Genomic DNA, 20,108 nt, shown 5'->3' on the forward strand with positions numbered 1-20,108 from the left:
AGGCAGATGTAGGATGTGGCGCTGTGGTCTGAAACACTGAGCCTCTTTGGCTTGCCAACCAGAAGGTTGGTGGTTTCAATCCCCACGATGGGGTGAGCTCACGTAGCTCTGTCCCAGCAGTTTGAAAGCACACCAGTGCAAGTACATAAATAGGTGCCATTGTGGCGTGATGGAAAATAGCGTTTCCGTGCACTCTGGTTTCCATCACGGTGTCCCGTTGCACCAGAAAAGGTTTAGTCCTGCTGGCCACATGACCCAGAAAGCTGTCTGTGGACAAACACCGCTCCCTCGTTCTGAAGCAAGTTGAGTGCCACAGCCCCATAGTCGCCTTTGACTGGACTTAACCGTCATGGGGTCCTTTACCTTTAACTTCTACTCCTCCCCACTCATAGAATCATAGAGCTGGAAGGACCCCAAGGATCTAGTCATAGGGGGATTGAACCTACAACCTTGGCATTTTGAGGCCATGCTCTAACCAACTGAGCTATCCAGTCTCATTCATGCAAGCCTCAGTCACATCTCTATATGGTTTAGCTATAATCCATAACTGGGGCCTTTTTAGGCATCATTCCAAAAGTCAAACTCCATTCTAAAAGCTGAACAATACAAACTGAACAACTCACAAAAATGTTTTTTTTTAAACAAGAACCTGCCCTAACCACCTAATAAGCCTGCGAATGTGTTGAATGTATTGTGGTTGAAGAGAAGAGCTGCTCCGGAAAGAGATCTTTGGCCATCAACTCAGGCTATAGCAGCAAACCTCCAGTGCTCCTTCGACAGCCCTGCAGCCCTGAGAGGCTTCTCTGCAGCCTCTGCTTGCCAATGGAGGGCGAAGATGGTTATACTGCTTTGAACTTCCAGTCTAGGAAGGCTGCATCAGGAACTGCCGCTGGGGCTCAGAAACAAGGTACTCCGTTCAGACCCCTTCGTATCTTCCAGTTTTTGTCTGATTCCACTGTAATATATCAGTTGACATACGGACATGATTTTCTTTAGATTTATCCTATTTGCAGAAAATTCGTTTGTACCGTTATAAGCAGTAATTTTGTTTTTATAAGGAGACGGAATTACAGAAGAGAGCATGGGACCTAGGGATGGGGAAGAATTTCCATTTTGTTTGCATTTTCATGAGAAACTACCTAAATTGCACTATTCAAAACAAAACAAAACTGTCTTTCAAAATTTGCATGTATAAACTGCATATAAAACTGCATATAAAAATGTGGGAGAAATTTGAAGAAATGCGGATGAATTTTCATTGAAAATAAATAAAATGTTGGAAGAAACACACAAAGTTAGTTTACTTTTTAAATGATCAGTGCTACACAAGTGTGAAGGGTCTCTGAATAAGTAAAGGGAGAGGGAGTTGTCATTTGAAGTTCACATACAAATGAAATCAAGATCTGGCTGCATGTTTTTAAACACGATGAGAGCAGAAATGTTTCAATATTCAATTTATTCCTTGTAAAGAAAACTTGGAGTTATTTTTGATCATCAACAAGTGCATTTATGTACCCAGTAATACCTCTATGATTCTCAGCACAATTTCCTTCTATTTGGTATTTGTTATTTTGTATCCCCCCAAAAATAACAAAAAAAGCAGAAATAGGACCAAGGGTGTCATTTCTTCTTTTATAACAACTTTGTTGTGTTGATTTCTTATTATTCCAGTTTTGCCATTTCTGCATAGTCCGTTAATTTCTGTAACCAGTTTTCTCTCTTCTGGACTTCATTTCATTTGAGGGCAAATAACGTTCTTGCAGCTGTAGTTGCATACATAAATAAATTTCTATACTGTTTAGGTAGTTCTATTCCTATAATTCCCAAAAGAAAAGCTTCTGGGTTTGTTTTTTACAAATGTGTTATCTTAAAGATTTTGAGAAAGGAATGGAAATGGTTCAGTGAATATTTACAAATAAATTGTAAACAGACATTATGACATGGGCAGGATTATTGTAAATAATTGCAGATGTTTTTTTTTTTAAAAAAAGAAACCATATATGAGATATATATGAGCATAAAAGAATAAGTGAAGATAATTTGGAGTATGCAGGAAATGATGAAAATAAATGTAAGGAACCGCAGAAAGAGGGGGAAGGGAGCCGCGGTTTCCTATGTAATAATTATTTTTGAAGTATTGTAACGTATATAAATGAAAATTATAAAGAAGATTATTTTTTTAAAAGGATGCAGAATTGAGGACAATGCAAATAAAATTAGATATGCCAGTTAGCTTGGCAAATAAGATGTTATAATATGCTCTTATTCAAATTCAAAGCATGCATTTAGCATGTAGCGTGTACATAGATGGGTCTTTGCTTATTGCTTCTTCTGCAACATTTCACACTCCTTCCCCCAGCCTAGCAAAGAAAAAACACTTCTGTAGATGCTGCCCCCAATGTCCTGGCCAAGGCACAGTTTAAAGGTGTGAGCATGTTGCCTGACCACCCGCTCCACCCACATCCTTTTCCTATGCACCTACTGAGCCACGGAGGCGACTCATGGTGAAAACTACAGAACTTCTTTCCACCTCAGGTTCACTTCCTGGTTAAAGAGAATGCTTCGTATTTTAGCATCTGACACTCCATTTCTTTTTGTCGGGTTAATGAGCAATATTGGTAGTCAACTAAATAATTGTTTTTTTTTTTTTTTAATATAATATTTTATTAGGTTTTAACCAGAAAAAAGGTTATAAAATCAACAACAAAAAAGATAAACATCAGAAAAACACAAAAGTCAAACATTCAACACAAAAAACAAGAAAAAAGAAAAAGAAAAGAAAAAAATGAAAAAAATCCCTCCTTTCAATTTCTAACATTCTTTTACTTATTTTCCTGACTCCCTCACGCCTCCTTCTTTGTATTCCATTTAAAAATTTATTCAACAAATTCATTCCCCTTATTACTCAAACCACTTCATTTTACATTAATTTCATTAATTTTATCATTTTACCTTTCTACCAAAGCCAATTACTTCCTTTCCAACATCTCTTAAAATTTCATTAGTATTACACTAATTCCATAAATATAAATTCATTACAAAAAACATTTCTCATTCTAAGTTTATCCAACGTCCTTTTTCCTGGTTCCGGATAATGTCAGTCCTTATGTCATTATATCCTCCTCAGTCAGGTGTCCTGATGTCTGAGGCTCTCAAGTCATTTCCAAGCCCCTTCTGCGGGTTTTCTTGTTTCTGTTTATAGTTGCATACCTTCTTGTTCCCTGTTGGGTTCTTTCGCATTTTCTTCTCTTTCTCTTTGGGGAGCCAATCACCGGGGAATTCCATACAGTAGTGTTCTTCATTTCTTTTTATCCAATTGTCCCATTCCCTGGTGTTGCACTCTCCAGTATTTAGTTTATAGTCCCAAGAGTAGTTGTTCCAAAAAAAATCTTCCACTTGTTTTACAGTCCCACCAGAGATATGAATTTTCTTAAATCCAGAATTCAGCCAGTGTCCTCCAAGTTCCATCTCCCAATATTGCAGCTTTTGCAGGACTTGAGGTCTCTGTGTCTTTTGAGATGCATTCACAACCTCTTCCATCTTTCTCTGCCCTTGCACTTGCCCTCTTGAACCCATTTCCTGGGTAGATTGTTGTGCAGTTTTTATAACTGCATTTCCCGTTGTCAACTCTTTGCTGACTGCAGCTGTTATATAGTCCATCTTTTGGTTCATCAAGGACACTTTCTCATCCAGCTGTAGCAGAACATCATGTATTTTGTCCAGGGCAGATAAAACTTTCTCTCTAATCATTTCTGTCAAGGTCAAGGAACTGGTCCCACGGTCTGATTTTCCCAATTACAATGTTCTCTTTATAAATTGTAACAGACACACTGGTAGACTTCCTCTAGGGGGAGTAGTTACTTTTTGACAACCATTTTTAAAAATGTATCCAACAAGGAAGAAAGAAAAAGTTACTTTCAATTTTCAAATATTTTGTTTCCTTTCAATATAAAACAAACCAAGCAGAAAGCAGCGTTGGAATTATTTCTCCCCTTTTCCAATTCTATCTGACAGTTTTTCTGTATTCAAATTGCAAGCATCACCGACAGATTCTTTCCTGTCATTCAGTCCCCAGGTTAAGGACAATGGAGACTTATTTTCTTAACTCACTCTCTGCAGGATTAGAAAGTTAAGCTCCCCCCCCCTTTCCTCCTGCTGTCTGAGGGGGTTTGATGGTTTAAAGAGGCAGGAATTTTCAACCTTCAATTTATCCGGCTTTTAGCTTATAAAATCTTTGCTTTGATCTTTATACAAGGAACGGGAGGCGGACTTCCTGTTTGCACCTTCCCGTCTCGGGTCAAATTCAAAGGTATATTTTTAGTCCAAAAGCTTCAATTATCCTACTCATGGGTTGTTGTTTAAAGTCCGAATTGTCCCAGGAAAAAGGACAGCGCTCTCCGACATCAGCTGTGCAGCTTCGCTCCGCAGAGGTAGCGATTGACTCTCAGCACCGCGCCATCCCCCGTCTCACTCCGGAGCCCTTTGTGGGGTTTCTTTGCCAAACGGGGGGGGGGCGCAAACGGTGCCCGCCGAGTCCCACGGCCGCAGGCTTCTTCCGCCTGCGGTTTTCAAAGGGTCCCCACTTCGCTGCAGCGGTAGGACCCGATTTCTGCAGAGCTGTCTCCCTCTGAATCAGAGGGAATCCGCCATTGTCGGAGGCGCCGCCTCCGGAAGTCCGGTAGTCAACTAAATAATTGAACAGGCAGAGTAACTTCCATTTGGACCATGTCTGTCTTACCAGGCACATCTCATGCCTATAGTAAGGAATCTGCAGTAGCTGCCCATCAAGCCACATTTTTAAGATCTTCTTACTTACGTCTAAAGGCCTAAACAGCTCTGGACCAGATTTCCTAAAAGAACAACTTGCCTTTTGTTGTCAGGTAAGAGCATTAAAACAACCAATGAAGCCCAATTAGTCTTGCCACAGCTTATTGATAGCACTAGCAATATGGAAGGCTGCTTCTTATCAGTGGATGGATGTTTTCTGAAGATTTTTAAAATTCAAACTAATACAAAACATCAGAAATAAAAGATGGGTTATTTCCTTCGCTCTATTTCTCTTCCCTGCTTCGGACAAAGCATGCTGCTGACAGCTGACACTCACATCAGCAGTGGCGAAAATCTGCATTAAAAACACACACACTACAGACACCAGAAAGCTGCAATATATATTCACTCAGGCCATATAGCAAGAGGAGCACAAAATCAATGACAGTGAACTGAGCATAGTCTAGGGGTTACGACTGGAGATCCAGAACCATGATGAGATTTTCAGGGTGCAAAGTTTATCAGTACATTGGTATCAGAGACTGCTCATTTCTTTTCCTTTTTCTTTTTCCCCCCTTTTTGCTTAGATTTTCCATCATACAAATTAATAAAAAAGAGAAATAATGCATGACAGAAAAGGAACATTTTAAATAACTTTTTATTCAAAATCAAAACAAGACATATTATCCAGAAACATATCATCCTTATTTCCCCCCCATTTTCCCTCCCTCCCCCCACAGAACCCACCCACCCCCATCCCCCGACTTCCCTCAGTTCCAGTCTTTGATTTCTCTAAAAATGCTGTTTTCTGCATGTTACACAGATGTATAGATCCTCAAACTATTTAGCTGATTATTATCAATAAAAATGTTTATTCAAAACCAGCCAAGGAGTCCAGTTCACTTTGTTGCATCTTCAGATACTTTGTAAAGGGTTCCCATTCATCTTTAAAGTCACAGTTATCCTTGTCCCGTAGCTTGTATGTCAGTTTTGCCAGTTCTGCATAATCCATCAATTTTTCTTGCCATGATTCTTTAGCTGGGGTTTCTTCAGTCTTCCATCCTTGCGCTACCAGAACTCTCGTGGCCGTTGTCACAGAAAAGAAACATTAAATCATTATACAACATCCAAAAAAGAAAAGAAAAATGTAAACAAAATAAAAGAAACCCACCACCCTGTTTAACTTCCCTCCACCGCTACTTGTCTTCTCTAGAATCAATTTTACCTTTATCGTTGCACTCTGATTGTTTTTATTTTCTCTACATACATACATACATACATATGTCATTGATAATTTATTGTTTTGATGCATTTACATTCTTAATCTAAGCATATTAGCATGTCTTTTTTTCTAAAGAGAATTCATTAATGCATGAAACATTATTAAAAAAACAATTAAATATTACTATCTAAAATATATAACCTTTTGCTAGATTTGGACATGATTGGCGAGGAAGTGAAAGAGACAATGATTAAATGGGTGCAAAATTCGGCCACACAATATATTTAGAGCAATGGGAGAAACTTTGGCAGGAAGATATAAGGGTTACCGCCTGTAGTACAATAAAAGAAAATTTCATCAAAATGTTCTACAGGTGGTATTTAACCCCAGTCAAATTAGCAAAAACCGATAAACTGAAATGCAACCTCTGTTGGAAATGCAACAAGGAAGCTGGTACAACAATGCCTGTGTGGTGGAGTTGCACCCCGAGTAAGTACTTCTGGGGAGAAATACATGAGGAGTTGAAAAAAATGATTAAAATCCCATTAACGAAAAAACCAGAGGCTTACCTACTGGGCCTTTTAGGAAAATAAATACCAAAATAAAAAAAAAGAATTTTCTTATATGCGACCACTGCAGCTAGGATAGTAATAGCATCTAAATGGAAAGCTAAAGAACTACCTACCGAGGAAGAATGGATTCTCAAATTAAATGAATATTTTAAATTGGCTAAATTAACAGCACCTATACGATAGCAGTCAAATCAAAAACTAAAAAACCAATGGCAATGCTTTGATGATTATATGACAAAATATTGTTCCAACAGAGACTGCTGATTTCTTGCATGTGGAATGGGAGATCAGCTTTTCTCCTTATCGTGCCAGCTCCATCAAAGCTCACTCTTATTTTTGTCTTTTGTGAACTTCATTACAAGCCCTTTTGTGAACTTCTTTACAAGCCCTTCTAAATTACACAAGTTTAGCCTGGCAGATCTCCACATTCCTACACCACTTCCACACACCCTTTAAACTCCTCCTGACAATTCAACGTTTTAGTGTACATTTCTCCTAATGTGCACATTTTTTGTTTGCAATTTTGCCTAGCACACTATTTTTTTCGAGCCGTCCCCTAATACGGTGCATTTTGGTATGTTGGCAGTTTACTAAACATATACCATTTGCCTGTTGCCTCCTGAAGGGATTTTTTTTTGTCAAAAACAAAACAAAACAAAACAAATCACCCAGCCTTCGCCCTGTGATGTTTGTTAGCCTGCAATTTGTTGTTGTTTAGTCGTTTAGTCATGTCCGACTCTTTGTGACCCCGTGGACTAGAGCACGCCAGGCACTCCTGTCTTCCACTGCCTCCCGCAGTTTGGTCAAACTCATGCTGGTAGCTTCGAGAACAATGAGCTACAGGAAATTCTATTCGAGGCACTGCTGACTCACATCATTCAAGTTTTCCCACTCCTCACAGATGCTTCTGGGCTTCCCTGTTGGTACCGGATCACCCTGTGGGCAAGTGGCTTTGTGATCATCATCCTGGGGGTGGCTGTGACAGTCTTGAGTGAGTATTATTTATTATTTCATTTATGAATTGCTGTCCATGTGGCATCCTGAAGTGGTTTACCATACAATAAAAGCATATACAGAATGATGGTCTAAATAAAAACAGTTAGCACATCTTCCATTAGCTCCAGCCCATTTGGTCTGGCCCCCTCTCCAGAGCCCTCCTTCTCCCCCCACCCCAGTGGTTTCAGTTGGCTGGGTTGGTGCGTATGGAGCACCCTTTACAAGTCTGGTGCATGGCCATGTTCTGCGTACTCCCATGAGCTTTCACCAGGGCCATACCCCTTCCACAAAATCAGGTGTTGAAAGTTCTTCGCATTGTGGAGTCTAGAATTTGTTCTACTTCATACTCCCCCTCTCCTTCTACCATGACGGGAGGCGGAGGTGCTTATCTAGGTGCCTGGTAAGGGTGTGCAGGCACGACAGGCAACAAAACTGATCTGCGGAAGATGGGGTGAATCTTCATGGATACAGGCAATCGAAGCCAGAAAGTCACAGGGTTGATCTGATCTACAACTTCAAACAGGCCCACCCTCTGTGGCTCCAATTTCTTGCACCTGCCTTTCTGTGGCAAATCACGTGTCAAGAGCCATACCTGATCTCCCACCTTAATCTCGGTGCCAGGTATTCTGTGTGCATCAGCCAATCTCTTACAGGCTTCCTTAGCACGATCCAAAACTCTCTTTTAGCAAACTCTGTATTCCTGTCAGTTCTTCTATGGAGTCTTCTGCTGCCGGCACTGACAGGGAGTCGGTCGGGGATGGGAAGGTGCGAGGATGGTATCCATAACTGGCAAAGAAGGGGGCCTGCTGTGAGGAAGCATGAAGAGTGCAATTGTATGCAAACTCAGCCAAGGAGAGATTGGATACCCAATCGTCTTCCTGGTAGTTCACATATTCTGATTAGCTGTCAATTGGGAGTAGATTGACAGCTGAGGAGAAGTAATGTCAGTTGGGAAAGTCAGGGAGGGAGGGAGGTGTGAGGCAAACAACTCCCAAAGCTGAGGTAAAAACGGGTATCTGAGGGCCGAATAATAAGCTGTTCTTCCCCCTTATGTTAATAATGGTTTGCTGGTGAATATCAGAAGAAGGGAGCTGGTGGCTGTGTTAGACCAAGTTGCTGCCCCAGATAAAGATTGTAACAGGAATAAAATGGCAGAAGTGTGTCACCATTGTCTTATCATATCCATCTTCTTCTCTCATTCCTTGGCCTCTATATTTTGATTTTGTGCCTTAACGTTATGCCTACTCATTTAACTGGCTTTCTTTGTTTTGCGGGGACAGCTTTGCAGTTGGAAGCTGACAAGGGAAAAATTCTACTGAGCAATGGTGGATGCAATGCCTCAACAGACAAGTTTCGGGCTTCCCTAAGACACAACTTCTGCAATCAAAATCAGTATAGGTCCTCAGGTAGAATTGATATATTGTACTTCTGTCTCTTTCAAGCATAGCAATTGTATGTAAGATCTTGCTTTCAGTTCACATCTATGTTGTTTTGAGGCATAAAACCTTCTGTAAAGAAACTCATTTCATTCATTGAAATTCATTCATTTCATAGACTCATAGAATTGTAGAGTTGGAAGGGATCCTAAGGGTCATCTAGTCCAACCCCCTGCAAGGAAGGAATCTCAGCTAAAGCATCCCTGACAAGATGGCCGTCCAGCATCTGCTTAAATACCTCCAGGGAAGGAGAGTCCACAACCTCCCATGAGAGACCGTTCCACTGTCAAACAGCTTCTACTGTCAGAACGTTTTTCCTGATATTTAGTCAGAGTCTCTTTCCTTGTAACTTTAATCCATTGTTTCAGGTCCAACCCTACTGAGCAGGAAAAAACAGGCTTGCTCCATCTCCCGTGTTGCAGCACACATTCCAGCTTGTCAAAATCCTTCTCAAATTGTGGCACCTAGAATTGGATACAGTATTCCAGGTGGTGTTTTCATAGTTTGGTGGCAGAGCACCGATCTTGGATGCAGAAAGTTGCAGATATACCTGGTGTCTCAAACTGCTACTGGTCAGTGTAGACAAATTTGAGCTACATGAACCCCATGGTCTCCCTAAGAATAAGGCCGCTCCCTATGGTCCTGAATGGTCAAGCATTGGTGGTTTCATTCTAGAGCTAACTTCACACTCAACTCTGGCCATTGCTGTTCTCACTAAGAGCCAGGTGAGGGAGGGGGACCCACCCATTTGCCCTCTGGCGCAAATCCACTTCCTTGGTTATACCAAGGACAGCATTTAAGGCTATTAACTCACCTGGCTAGTTCAACAACGGACTAATCCAGGCACGTCCAACTTTGAGGAGTTTCAGAGAGTACCCTGCAAACCATCAGTTTTCTGGACAGTTTCACTCAGCCTAGAGTCGCTGGGTCTTTACCGTTGCAGAGCACTTATGTTTTTCACAATCAAAATGGAGGCCCAGTCATAATCATTAAGTGTCTTTCCTTCCACAGATAATTCCCCTTGCAAAGTGTGCCCTATGCAATGGCAGCTCCACAGGGACAAGTGCTACTGGCCATCAGACTATATGAAAACCTGGAATGAGAGCCAACATGACTGTTCAACAAGGGCTTCTCAACTGCTGGTCATCCAAGACAAGGAGGAGATGGTAAGGGGACAATTGCATATGCATTCCACAAATGATAATGCATTCCACAAATTCCATTAAGTTTAAATTTCCTGTCCAATCAGAACACTTTGTTTCCCTCACCTCATTTCCTTTTAAGGCACTTTAAGTATATACTGTGCTGCCTCTCTGTGGTTGGTCTAAACTTACAAACGTATATGAGCACGTGTAATAACTACCATCATAAACAAAGAGTGCCACGTGATTGGCCAACAGTTTAAACAAAGGAGCTTTCCTCGTCGTTTGCTAGAATTTTATTTCAGGATTAAATTTCACCTCACTCCAGTACCTCGCATAGTCCAACCACATTCCGAGGATGCTCAATATTGGCATTAATATTGGATGCCCCCATCTCCGCTACAGCCATGAGCAGAGGATCCTGCCACCATCTGTACGGCTCTCTGGTGGCGCCAGCGGCAAACCGCTATGTACAATGCATGCCCGGTGTCGCACACATGTGCTGTGCGTAGCGATGCCACACATGCGCTGTACATAGTGGTTTGCCACCGGCGCCACTGGAGCACTGAGTGGACGGTGGTGGGATCCCTCTGCCGCCGGCAGGAGCCGCTTATGGCGAGCTGGGGGCCCCCCTCCCAGCCTCCCTCCCTCCCTGGCTCACTGTAAGCGGCTCCCGCTTTGCCGCTATACAATGAGACAGGGAGGGAGGGAGACGGACGGGAGCCATGGCCAGTTCATCAGTGTCTAGAGAAGGCCTTGGGGAGCTTGACTAGTGAGAACCAAAGCAGAATTTGCAAGCAAATCCCTGTAACTGTAGCCCAAGTCCTCTTTTTATTTAGAAAGACTCTTTAGGAAGGTGAGGTTGGTGGTGGAGCAGTGGCAGAGGAGGAGCTGGTGTTCCCCTTGTTTTTCCCTCATTCCACACAGCCTTTCAGCGGCTTTTCCCCATGGATGCTTTAAAGCATGTTTGGAAGCTTTTTCAACGGTGTTCCCACTATATGCAATTTCACTTCAATGCACAGTTCCTTGCCTACGTAAATGGAGAGACCTGCATTATAAATGCTTAATGCTGCTTTGATAGTGTTCTTGATGATTGTTTCTTTATAATTAATATCAACTTCCACATTTTACTACTTTACTTTATTTTAGTGTAAACTTTATTCTGAAGTTATCAACTTGAATATATATATCACATTCTCATACAGGATTTCATAAAAAGCATTACAAAAGAATCAAATTACTGGATTGGACTCTCACGATTACAACTGGAGAAGAAATGGATGTGGATTACAGGCTCCCAGCTTGATCAGAGTCTGTGAGTTGTTGTTGTTTTCAATCTAAATAAAAATTCACACACTTTTAGAGCTAAGATTATCTTGGTGTGCAACTGAGGCATTGGTTTTTGCACTGGTTCCAATTAAGTTGCCAGCATTTTCATGTAAAGAGAGGGGTAGCTAGGAACTGATATTAGACATGTTGCCAAATTCCACATTTAATTTGCACTGTACATTTAAGCAAGTGTTTCTCTTGCCTCTTTATAAGCTAAAGGTTTAGTAGGCTAAGGGAAAAGATTGCAAAAGATTTTTTCCCCCTGCTTCTTCTATTGGCTGCTGAGAAGATTCCCTCACGTGACTCCTGAGAAATCGGGAAAGGTCTGGGGTGGCAAGTTTCCATTCCATGAAGACTTGGGCGTAGTTCTATTTTCATTTTTATTCACTGGCTGCCTCACTCCCCACTCATGGTCTCAATTGAAGTGCCCCCCTTGCTCCACAGCACTGGTTCCTTGGGGGAAGGAAAAATCCTTAGGGGCATGAATGGAGCATTTCCCCTTACAGTGGTACCTCGGGTTACAAACACTTCGGGTTACAGACTCAGCAAACCCAGAAGTAGTACCTCGGGTTAAGAGCTTTACCTCAGGATGGGAACAGAAATTGCGTGCCAGCAGCAGTGGGAGACCCCATTAGCTAAAGGGGTACCTCAGGTTAAGAACGGTTTCAGGTTAAGAACGGACCTCCGGAACCAATTAAGTTCTTAACCCGAGGTAAGATAAAGGTAAAGGGACCCCTGACCATTAGGTCCAGTTGTTACTGACTCTAGGGTTGCGGTGCTCATCTCGCTTTATTGGCCGAGGGAGCCGGCGTTTTTCCGCAGACAGCTTCCGGGTCATGTGGCCAGCATGACTAACCTGCTTCTGGTGAACCAGAACAGCACACGGAAACGCCGTTTACCTTCCCGCCGGAGTGGTACCTATTTATCTACTTGCACTTTGAGGTGCTTTCGAACTGCTAGGTTGGCAGGAGCAGGGACCGAGCAACGGGAGCTGACCCTGTTGCAGGGATTCGAACCACAGACCTTCTGATCGACAAGTCCTAGGCTCTGTGGTTTAACCCACAGTGCCACCCATGGTACCACTGTATTTATAAGTGCTGTATGGAACCACAGTGGCAGGGAGCGGAGGAGTAATTCTTCCCACTTCGCTCACAATCTCAATAACTGCCTCCCCAGCATAGATAATACAAGGAATTCCGGAGGCTGTTGTGGAGAGTCTTGCACAGAGCAGCTGGTGAAGTTTTTGAAAAGTGAAAGAATGGTAGAAAATCCTCACCCTCCTTGTCCTAACCAGTGACAACACCCTTCTCCATTGAATTATTTTTAAAAAACCTAACCCTGTTTCTATTTTCAGAGCTTTCTTTCTCTCTTAACACACACAAATGGTTAAAAGAAAGTATGCCCCTGTCCCTGGTGGAGCAACCCTCACTGCTGCAATCCTCCTTCCCAGGCCCCAAACTAAATTGGTCTTGGTGCAGGAAAAGGGGGAGATGGTGCTGCTCCCACTATCAAGCTAAGTGTGACTTTCTTCACACTCTCCACTTTGATGCTACTCATGCAAGTTTGGAGGATTCAAATGCATACAACCAGCTTATTGTACATTTTGGGAACCCTCATGCTTTCTGTTAAGAACATGAAAAAATAGTTGTAACAGACTTCAGTCCAGATGTACCTTTTTCTTCCACAGATTTCCAGAACCAAACTATGCTGAAGGAAACTCTTGTGCCGCCATAAAATATAAAGTCACCTCTGAACGCTGCAGTACTGTATTTAGGTGGATTTGCCAGAAAGACCCTCTCCTACTCTGATATGTTAGTTTGATAAATGCAATAACTATGTGGGTTTTTGTTATTTGCCAGGAACACACAATAAAAATGTCATTGAGTCACTGAGCAGATTATGTAAAGGTATTATTCTGTTGTCATCAAAATACCTCTTTGTGAATTCCAGAGGCAGCACACCTAACATGAAATTCTAAGTCAATTTATTTTGGTTACTAAAAGATTAGTTTTAAGTCACAATTGAGGATCAGCTATAGAATTTGACAGTGCAAAATAATAATAAACAGGGAGGGTGCCACTGCTGAGAAAGCCCTCTGGCTGGTTCCCTGTAACTTCACTTCTTGCAGGGAGGGAACCGCCAGAAGGCCCTCGGAGCTGAATCTCAGTGTCTGGGCTGAATGATGGGGTGGAGACATCTCAAGGAATGGGTGCAGCTGTGTCAGGCTACAGGGAATTGGCTTCCTCCCCCCCCCCCCCAGTAGATAAACAGAACAAAGAGAAAGGAGTCTCTTAGCAGTTAGAAACTTTAATGATCACAGCGAGAGAACAAAGAATCCATTCCTAGGAATGAAGGTGCTCCCAATTAAGGGTCCCTCCCACTTCCTCCCTAGTCACCCACGTCACTACCATGTCTTGCATCCTGTTCTTGGAACCACTGTGCTTTCTGTGCTGCCACCTTATCTGCTCTTCTTGACCTTGGGCTGAGCGAATGAATGCTTTCAAGCGACAGTGAATCTGTTAGCTCTCTTTCTCCCAGTGCTTCTTCTCCTAGCTGTTCCCCATCCAGTATTTCCCAGCTTCTGCCTTCTGAACTATGTCCCTCTGCAAACCACTGTTCCAAATCTATACTGTCCACCTGCTTCTGGGAAGATTCAGGAGCAGGGGAAGGGGGGATCCCACCATTCCCCCTCAGCACAGTCCCTGGCAAGCTGGTGCACTAGATTTAACTGTGCAAATGCACTTTTGGCCACGCCAGAGACCTGGGCATCTAGGCACAAGGCTGAGTCCAGGAAGTTGGAAATCTATATGCAGATGACACCCAGATCTATCTTTCTGTTCCATCTGAATGAGGAGAAGCAGCTGAGATGTTAGACTAGCGCTTGAAGGTGGTGATGGGCTGGATGTGGGCCAATAAACTGAAGCTGAATCCTGAAAAGATGTGTGTCCCAGGTCTCAGGTCCAGGAGGTGGGACAATCTGTCCTTGGTGTGCTAGCTATGATCCCTTTTGGACGGTGATGACTTGACCAATGTACTCCATGCTCTGATAGATTTCAGAACGGATTATTGCAATGCACTGTATGTGGGGCTGCCTTTGAAGACGACGACTCAGAAACTTCTGTTGGTCCAACATGCAGCAGCCAGATTTCTGGCTGTGGTTCTGTATGGATCTCATAGGACCTATGGTGATGTAACTTCATAGCGTCACTCAGAAATCTTGCCACATTTTCCACAACGTCATTCCTTCAATTGTTCAGCAGATAAGATACCCTGGAAGAGTCATTGTGCTAAATCCCCTCCTTCAGTAAGGGGGCCAAATACTTATCACACATTTTTGCATAAAATGGGCAATAAAATGAAATGTGTGTGATGTTTTGTGCCACAGGCATGATCAGTAGGAGTTAGAGGTCTAGTCAGTGCACATCAAGTCAGAGCAGTAGCGAGGTGATGTTGCGCCCCCTGGTGCATTGGAAGTTAGGCCCTTAGCTGTGACACCACCAAAGAGAAAGACCTCTCCCTGTAGTCACCTTTCTTGACACAGGGTGGGCATGCCAGCAAATTCAGATCCTAAGGCACAGGCAGGCTAGAACAGGTGCACGTGGTTCTTTTTTTAGTACTCTCTGCACTTTTTGTACCCAGCTGTTGGAAGGCGTCATACCGAGCTGCTTGGCATGCTGATTTAGCTGAAAACTCTTTTCATGGCAACAGCAGAATAGCACAAAGACCTTTTATGAAGTCAAAAATACAATGAAGAATTCTGGATAGCTCCAAGGCTTGCCACAATTTTGTGACATTCTGGTTGGTCCTAATACAGGTTATTTACCTAACACTGCATTTTGGAGGCTTTTAAAAAACTAAAAATGAACCAACAGGACTCCCTATGCTTTTTTAATGTGTCGTCCCCCTCACCCCACCGGCGTCAAGGCTATGCAATGATAAACTCTGCCAGTGGAATTTCCGCCTGTCCTGCCGTAGTTAAAAGGCAAAGAAGAAGAAGAAGAAGAGTTTGGATTTGATATCCCGCCTTTCACTCCCCTTCAGGAGTCTCAAAGCGGCTAACATTCTCCTTTCCCTTCCTCCCCCACAACAAACACTCTGTGAGGTGAGTGGGGCTGAGAGACTTCAGAGAAGTGTGACTGGCCCAAGGTCACTCAGCAGCTGCATGTGGAGGAGCGGAGACGCGAACCCAGTTCACCAGATTACGAGACTACCGCTCTTAACCACTACACCACACAGAAGCCTGGATGGCGGGGCAGAGGCTGTTGGGGGAGAAGAGGGGGCAGCAGAACACAAGAAAGGAGGTGCATATATACGTGCTCAGCCTCAGGATCGTGGGATTTTGGGGGGGAAAAGATTCCTAGCACTGCAAGTGGGTTGGACTAGATGACCCTTGTAAATGGAGGAATCCGAGGGCTCCCTTGGACAAAAACAAAGACAGCAACCAGGACAATTTGGAGCAAAACAGCAACCTGTAGGCTTGGCCTTTATTGGAAACTGTCGCGACTGGAGTCCCACCCACAACAAGATGAAGCAAGATGGAAGTCCCGAAGAAAAGAAGACTCCAACTTCTATTAGCTACTAATTCCCCATGCCACACCCCTTAGACTACATTACAACTACATCATTGATACATCACAAAAAGGAGGGGTCGAGGGAGGAGTGGTGGAACCTGGCTGGTTCCTCCTTTCCCTCTCCCCATGAGTCATTTCCAGAGGACAAAGGGGAGTTGGCAGTTTCCTGCCTCCAGAGGGAAGATCTGATCTTTGTCCTTTGTTTCAGTCCATGTAGAATCCACTCCCATATTGAAGTCCTTTGTGACCCTGATGGCCATCTGTCTGAGACCATCAAGGTTGTCATGCCAACTGGGTAGGACTCCCGAGTACGTGTTGGTACGCTTAAGGGATTATGGCCGTCCTGTATCAAACCACCCCCCTTTGATAGCCCTTCCCTCATGGAGCAGAATAAAAGTGGTCCGGTGCAAATCCATTGTACAGTTGATTTACTATGAATTTATAACAGAAACCCTTCAGAAGTTTAAAGCACTTTCACTTGTCGGAAGCATCTTGATACATTTTGATTGGATTAGTGACGGACAATTAAATCCGGAAGCATTGCATTAACAGCTGTCAAAACCATTGAGAAATAGTTGCAGTCCCTGCAGTACCCGCGTAGCTGCCACAAGGGGCACTGTTTGGTAACGCTGATTGAATGAAGCGGTAGCCCATTTGCCTAAGTTCAGGGAACCGGTCAACCCAGTCAAAGTATGGGGGGAAAGGGGGGTTTATAGAAGCGAGCTGTCAGTTCAAGCGCTTCCTTATTTACGGAAGGCTTTTCGGGAATGTCTCTCTAAAAGGGACATCCCCAGGGTCGGGGGTGGGTGAGAGGGGTGTGTGGTGTAGTGGTTAAGAGTGGTAGTCACATAATCTGGGGAACCGGGTACTCGTCTCCGCTCCTCCACATGCAGCTGCTGGGTGACCTTGGGCCAGTCACACTTCTGTGAAGTCTCTCAGCCCCACTCACCTCACAGAGTGTTTGTTGTGGGGGAGGAAGGGGAAGTAGAATGTTAGCCGCTTTGAGACTCCTTAGGGGAGTGAAAGGCGGGATATCAAATCCAAACTCTTCTTCTTCTTCTTCTTCTTCTTCTTCTTCTTCTTCTTCTATGTGTGTTGTGCTTGTGCAGAACTGGATGGGGGGGGATCTCTCCTGCTACACCCTCATGGTTGCTTTACCACTCAACCATCCTACGAATTGCCACCAAGGCTCAACCATCCTACGAATTGCCACTGGCACCATGTGCTGAAGGCGCTGGGTGCTGGCTAAGCCCAGCCACATCTCCCTCTTCCCCTTCCTCCTCTTCCTGCTGCTGCACTTGAGAGGGACCCTGCTGGGCCCTATGGCCACAGTGGTGGAGCGCCTGCCCGCCTGCCTTTGTCGCCTGCGCAAAGGGACTTCTACTGGCTCTGCTCACTCGTCGTGGGAGCTAAATACAGAACAATCTTCTTTATTTGGTGGGCAGGGAGAATAAGAATAAGAATAAGAATAATTAAAAAAATTATTTGTACCCCACCCTCCCCGTCAGGGGCAGCTAACATCATAAAACTAACACAGTACACAAAGAACAAGAACAGGCAATCAATTAATTAAAATACATCTTAAAATCACAGTGGTACCTTGGGTTAAGAACTTAATTCGTTCTGGAGGTCTGTTCTTAACCTGAAACTGTTCTTAACCTGAAGCCGCACGATTTCTGTTCTCATCGTGAAGCAAAGTTCTTAACCCGAGGTAATATTTCTGGGTTAGCGGAGTCTGTAACCTGAAGCATCTGTAACCTGAAGTGTAAGTAACCCGAGGTACCACTGTAGTTCAGTGCAAATTAAAATCTGGGCAGATGGCAGTCCACAGGTAAAACTGAGAGTGGTTAATATTCTACAGGGCCAAATGTTATCACTGGTCTTATAAAGGATAGTGGTGGCAAGCAAATTTTGCGCACCCCCTCTCGCCTGCATCCCTGGTGGGGGCCCACCTCACCACCCCGTAGCTACGGCCCTGCATCCACTCTCCTTTCTCATCTGTGAACTGGTTTGCTGCAGATCCAGGGTTCTTCACGATGGCTGCTGGAGCTGGCAACACCTTCCTGGTTCATGTAAGCAGATTCTCCTCCTCCCCGAATTTCAAACCTAAAATTTCAAACAGAACATATGTTGAAATAATCATAACAATACTTTTATTATTAATATGCCAACCATCTGACTGGGTTGTTCCAGCCACTCTGGCCGGCTCCCAACAAAATATTAAAAACATAATAAAACATCAAACATAAAACTCCCAATACAGGGCTGCCTTCAGAAGTCTTCTAAAGGTTGTACAGTTCTTCATCTCTGGCATCTCATGGGAGGGTGTTCCACAGGGCAGGGGCCACTACCAAGAAGGCCCTCTGCCTGGTTCCCTGTAACCTCACTTCTCACAGTGAGGGAACCGCCAGAAGGCCCTCGGAACTGGACCTCGGTGTCTGGGCTGAACAATGGGGGTGGAGATGCTCCTTCAGGTATACAGGACCAAAGCTATTTAGAGCTTTAAAGGTTATCATCAAAGGAGCCAACCCCTAAGTGCCGAGATCCCTTCAGTCCCCCAATAAAATATTTGAGGGGGCTGCCCCCCAAAATTAATGGGCATTGCCACTCAAATGGTGTGCACGTGCTGCATCTTGTGTTCAGTTATATGAGGCAGGTCCAAGCAGGAGATAACCAGAGCATGCAGCACTCTGGTGAGACAGTACGCAGGCAGGTAGGGTCTCAGCCGGTGTACCAGATGGAGCCAGCAGAATTGACCTGCGCCTCCATGGACAGCTGTGAGTCCAAGAAGATCCCAAGGCTGTACAGCTGGTCCTTTAGGGGCCCAGTAACTCTATTCAGGACCAGGGAATCCCCCAAACATGCCTGTGCCCTGTCCACCAGAAACTGTACTTCTATGTTGTTGGAATTCAACCTCAACCCACTAACCGCATTCCATAGAAAATATCCATAGAAATATCCCTGGGAACTAGCAGAAGACCAAGCAGAAGAAGAAACACCAGGCATAGGTGCAGGGAGGCCTGGAAGCAAATTTTCACCTGAAGAAGACAATTGCATTCATATAATACAAATATTCATATTTCTAGGCAGCTTTTCCATCAAAATATTTGCTTTAGAATCTGGCCTAGAAAGAGAACATCAAACTCTCGCTGCACCGTGACTGAAAATGAACTTCTATGTGTGCTGCTCACCACAAGGCGGAGCTCTGTGTATAATAAGCGAGAAGGCTTCTGGTCAGTTCCTCAACACTCAGGCAGGCTACTAGTAACAAATGTGAAACTACAAATGTGCCTTTGACAGTGCTGTGCAGTGAATTTTTACATAGGGGAACAGTTAGGGCAAGTGGCGCCAGCTTGTGATTGGAGCAGGGGTGAGGAACATCTCACAAGTGATGTTGAGACACTGAAATGTCCAGCATCACGTCTCCCTCTCTAAGACAGGTATAAGTTTCCCAGGTTTTGGGAAGGAGGTGCCAGGCTTTTATACTTCAATTACCGTATTTTTTGCTCTATAAGACTCACTTTTTCCCTCCTAAAAAGTAAGGGGAAATGTGTGTGCGTCTTATGGAGAGAATGCAGGCTGCGCAGCTATCACAGAAGCCAGAAGAGCAAGAGGGATTGCTGCTTTCACTATGCAGCAATCCCTCTTGCTGTTCTGGCTTCTGAGATTCAGAATATTTTTCCCTTGTTTTCCTCCTCCAAAAACTAGGTGTGTCTTGTGGTCTGGTGCGTCTTATAGAGTGAAAATACGGTACTCTTCTGGGAACATTTAGGGGACTAGCCTAGTCCCCCTAGTCTACTGACCGCAGGTCTCTGGGCTAGGACCAGGAGATTTGTAGCCCTTGTGGAATATATGCAGTGTCTTTTTTCCAGTAGTACTCGGGGGTACTCAGTACCTGCACATTTTTTCTTTTGCAAACGTTAAAAGCACTTACTATAAGAATTTTGTGGTGAATACTGGCCTCTTATTTTCTATATATATTAAAAGCACTGCATATGTGGCTTCTCAAAAAACATCTGTCTGGGCAAGCATTCCTTGAGTTGAACTATTTTAACTGTTACACTGTTTTAAAG

The 20,108-nt window shown here is 43.8% G+C and overlaps 2 protein-coding genes across 9 annotated transcripts in view; one reads left to right on the plus strand and one right to left on the minus strand.

The window, feature by feature from the left end:
• The first annotated feature begins 492 nt into the window (after positions 1 to 492).
• LOC308470081 (killer cell lectin-like receptor subfamily F member 1) lies at positions 493 to 13,364 on the plus strand. Its single transcript, XM_080993348.1, has 6 exons — positions 493 to 907; positions 7,463 to 7,552; positions 8,838 to 8,963; positions 10,005 to 10,159; positions 11,341 to 11,450; positions 13,152 to 13,364. The coding sequence occupies exons 1-6, from the start codon at positions 823 to 825 to the stop codon at positions 13,270 to 13,272; spliced, it is 687 nt and encodes a 228-aa protein (XP_080849474.1). The 5' UTR covers positions 493 to 822; the 3' UTR covers positions 13,273 to 13,364.
• Positions 13,365 to 17,502: 4,138 nt separating this feature from the next.
• Positions 17,503 to 20,108, minus strand: part of LOC308470055 (C-type lectin domain family 2 member D-like) — an 80,670-nt gene continuing 78,064 nt past the window's right edge. For all 8 annotated transcript variants that reach the window (XM_080993295.1, XM_080993300.1, XM_080993299.1 and 5 more), the window contains one exon: positions 17,503 to 18,141. In XM_080993295.1, coding sequence (XP_080849421.1) covers positions 18,030 to 18,141 — 112 coding nt within the window. In that variant the 3' untranslated portion in view covers positions 17,503 to 18,029. The remainder of the gene's footprint in view (positions 18,142 to 20,108) is intronic.

The sequence above is a fragment of the Podarcis pityusensis genome, assembly GCF_964106645.2.
Source record: "Podarcis pityusensis genome assembly, chromosome: 2".
NCBI lineage: Eukaryota > Metazoa > Chordata > Lepidosauria > Squamata > Lacertidae > Podarcis > Podarcis pityusensis.

Excerpts from the sequence above, each read along its gene's own strand:
- LOC308470081 (XM_080993348.1), top strand. The coding sequence starts at position 823 with ATGGAGGGCGAAGATGGTTATACTGCTTTGAACTTCCAGTCTAGGAAG. Across the intron at positions 7,553-8,837 it reads GGTGGCTGTGACAGTCTTGA|CTTTGCAGTTGGAAGCTGAC; the intron begins GTGAGTATTATT and ends TTGCGGGGACAG. Across the intron at positions 10,160-11,340 it reads TCCAAGACAAGGAGGAGATG|GATTTCATAAAAAGCATTAC; the intron begins GTAAGGGGACAA and ends ATTCTCATACAG.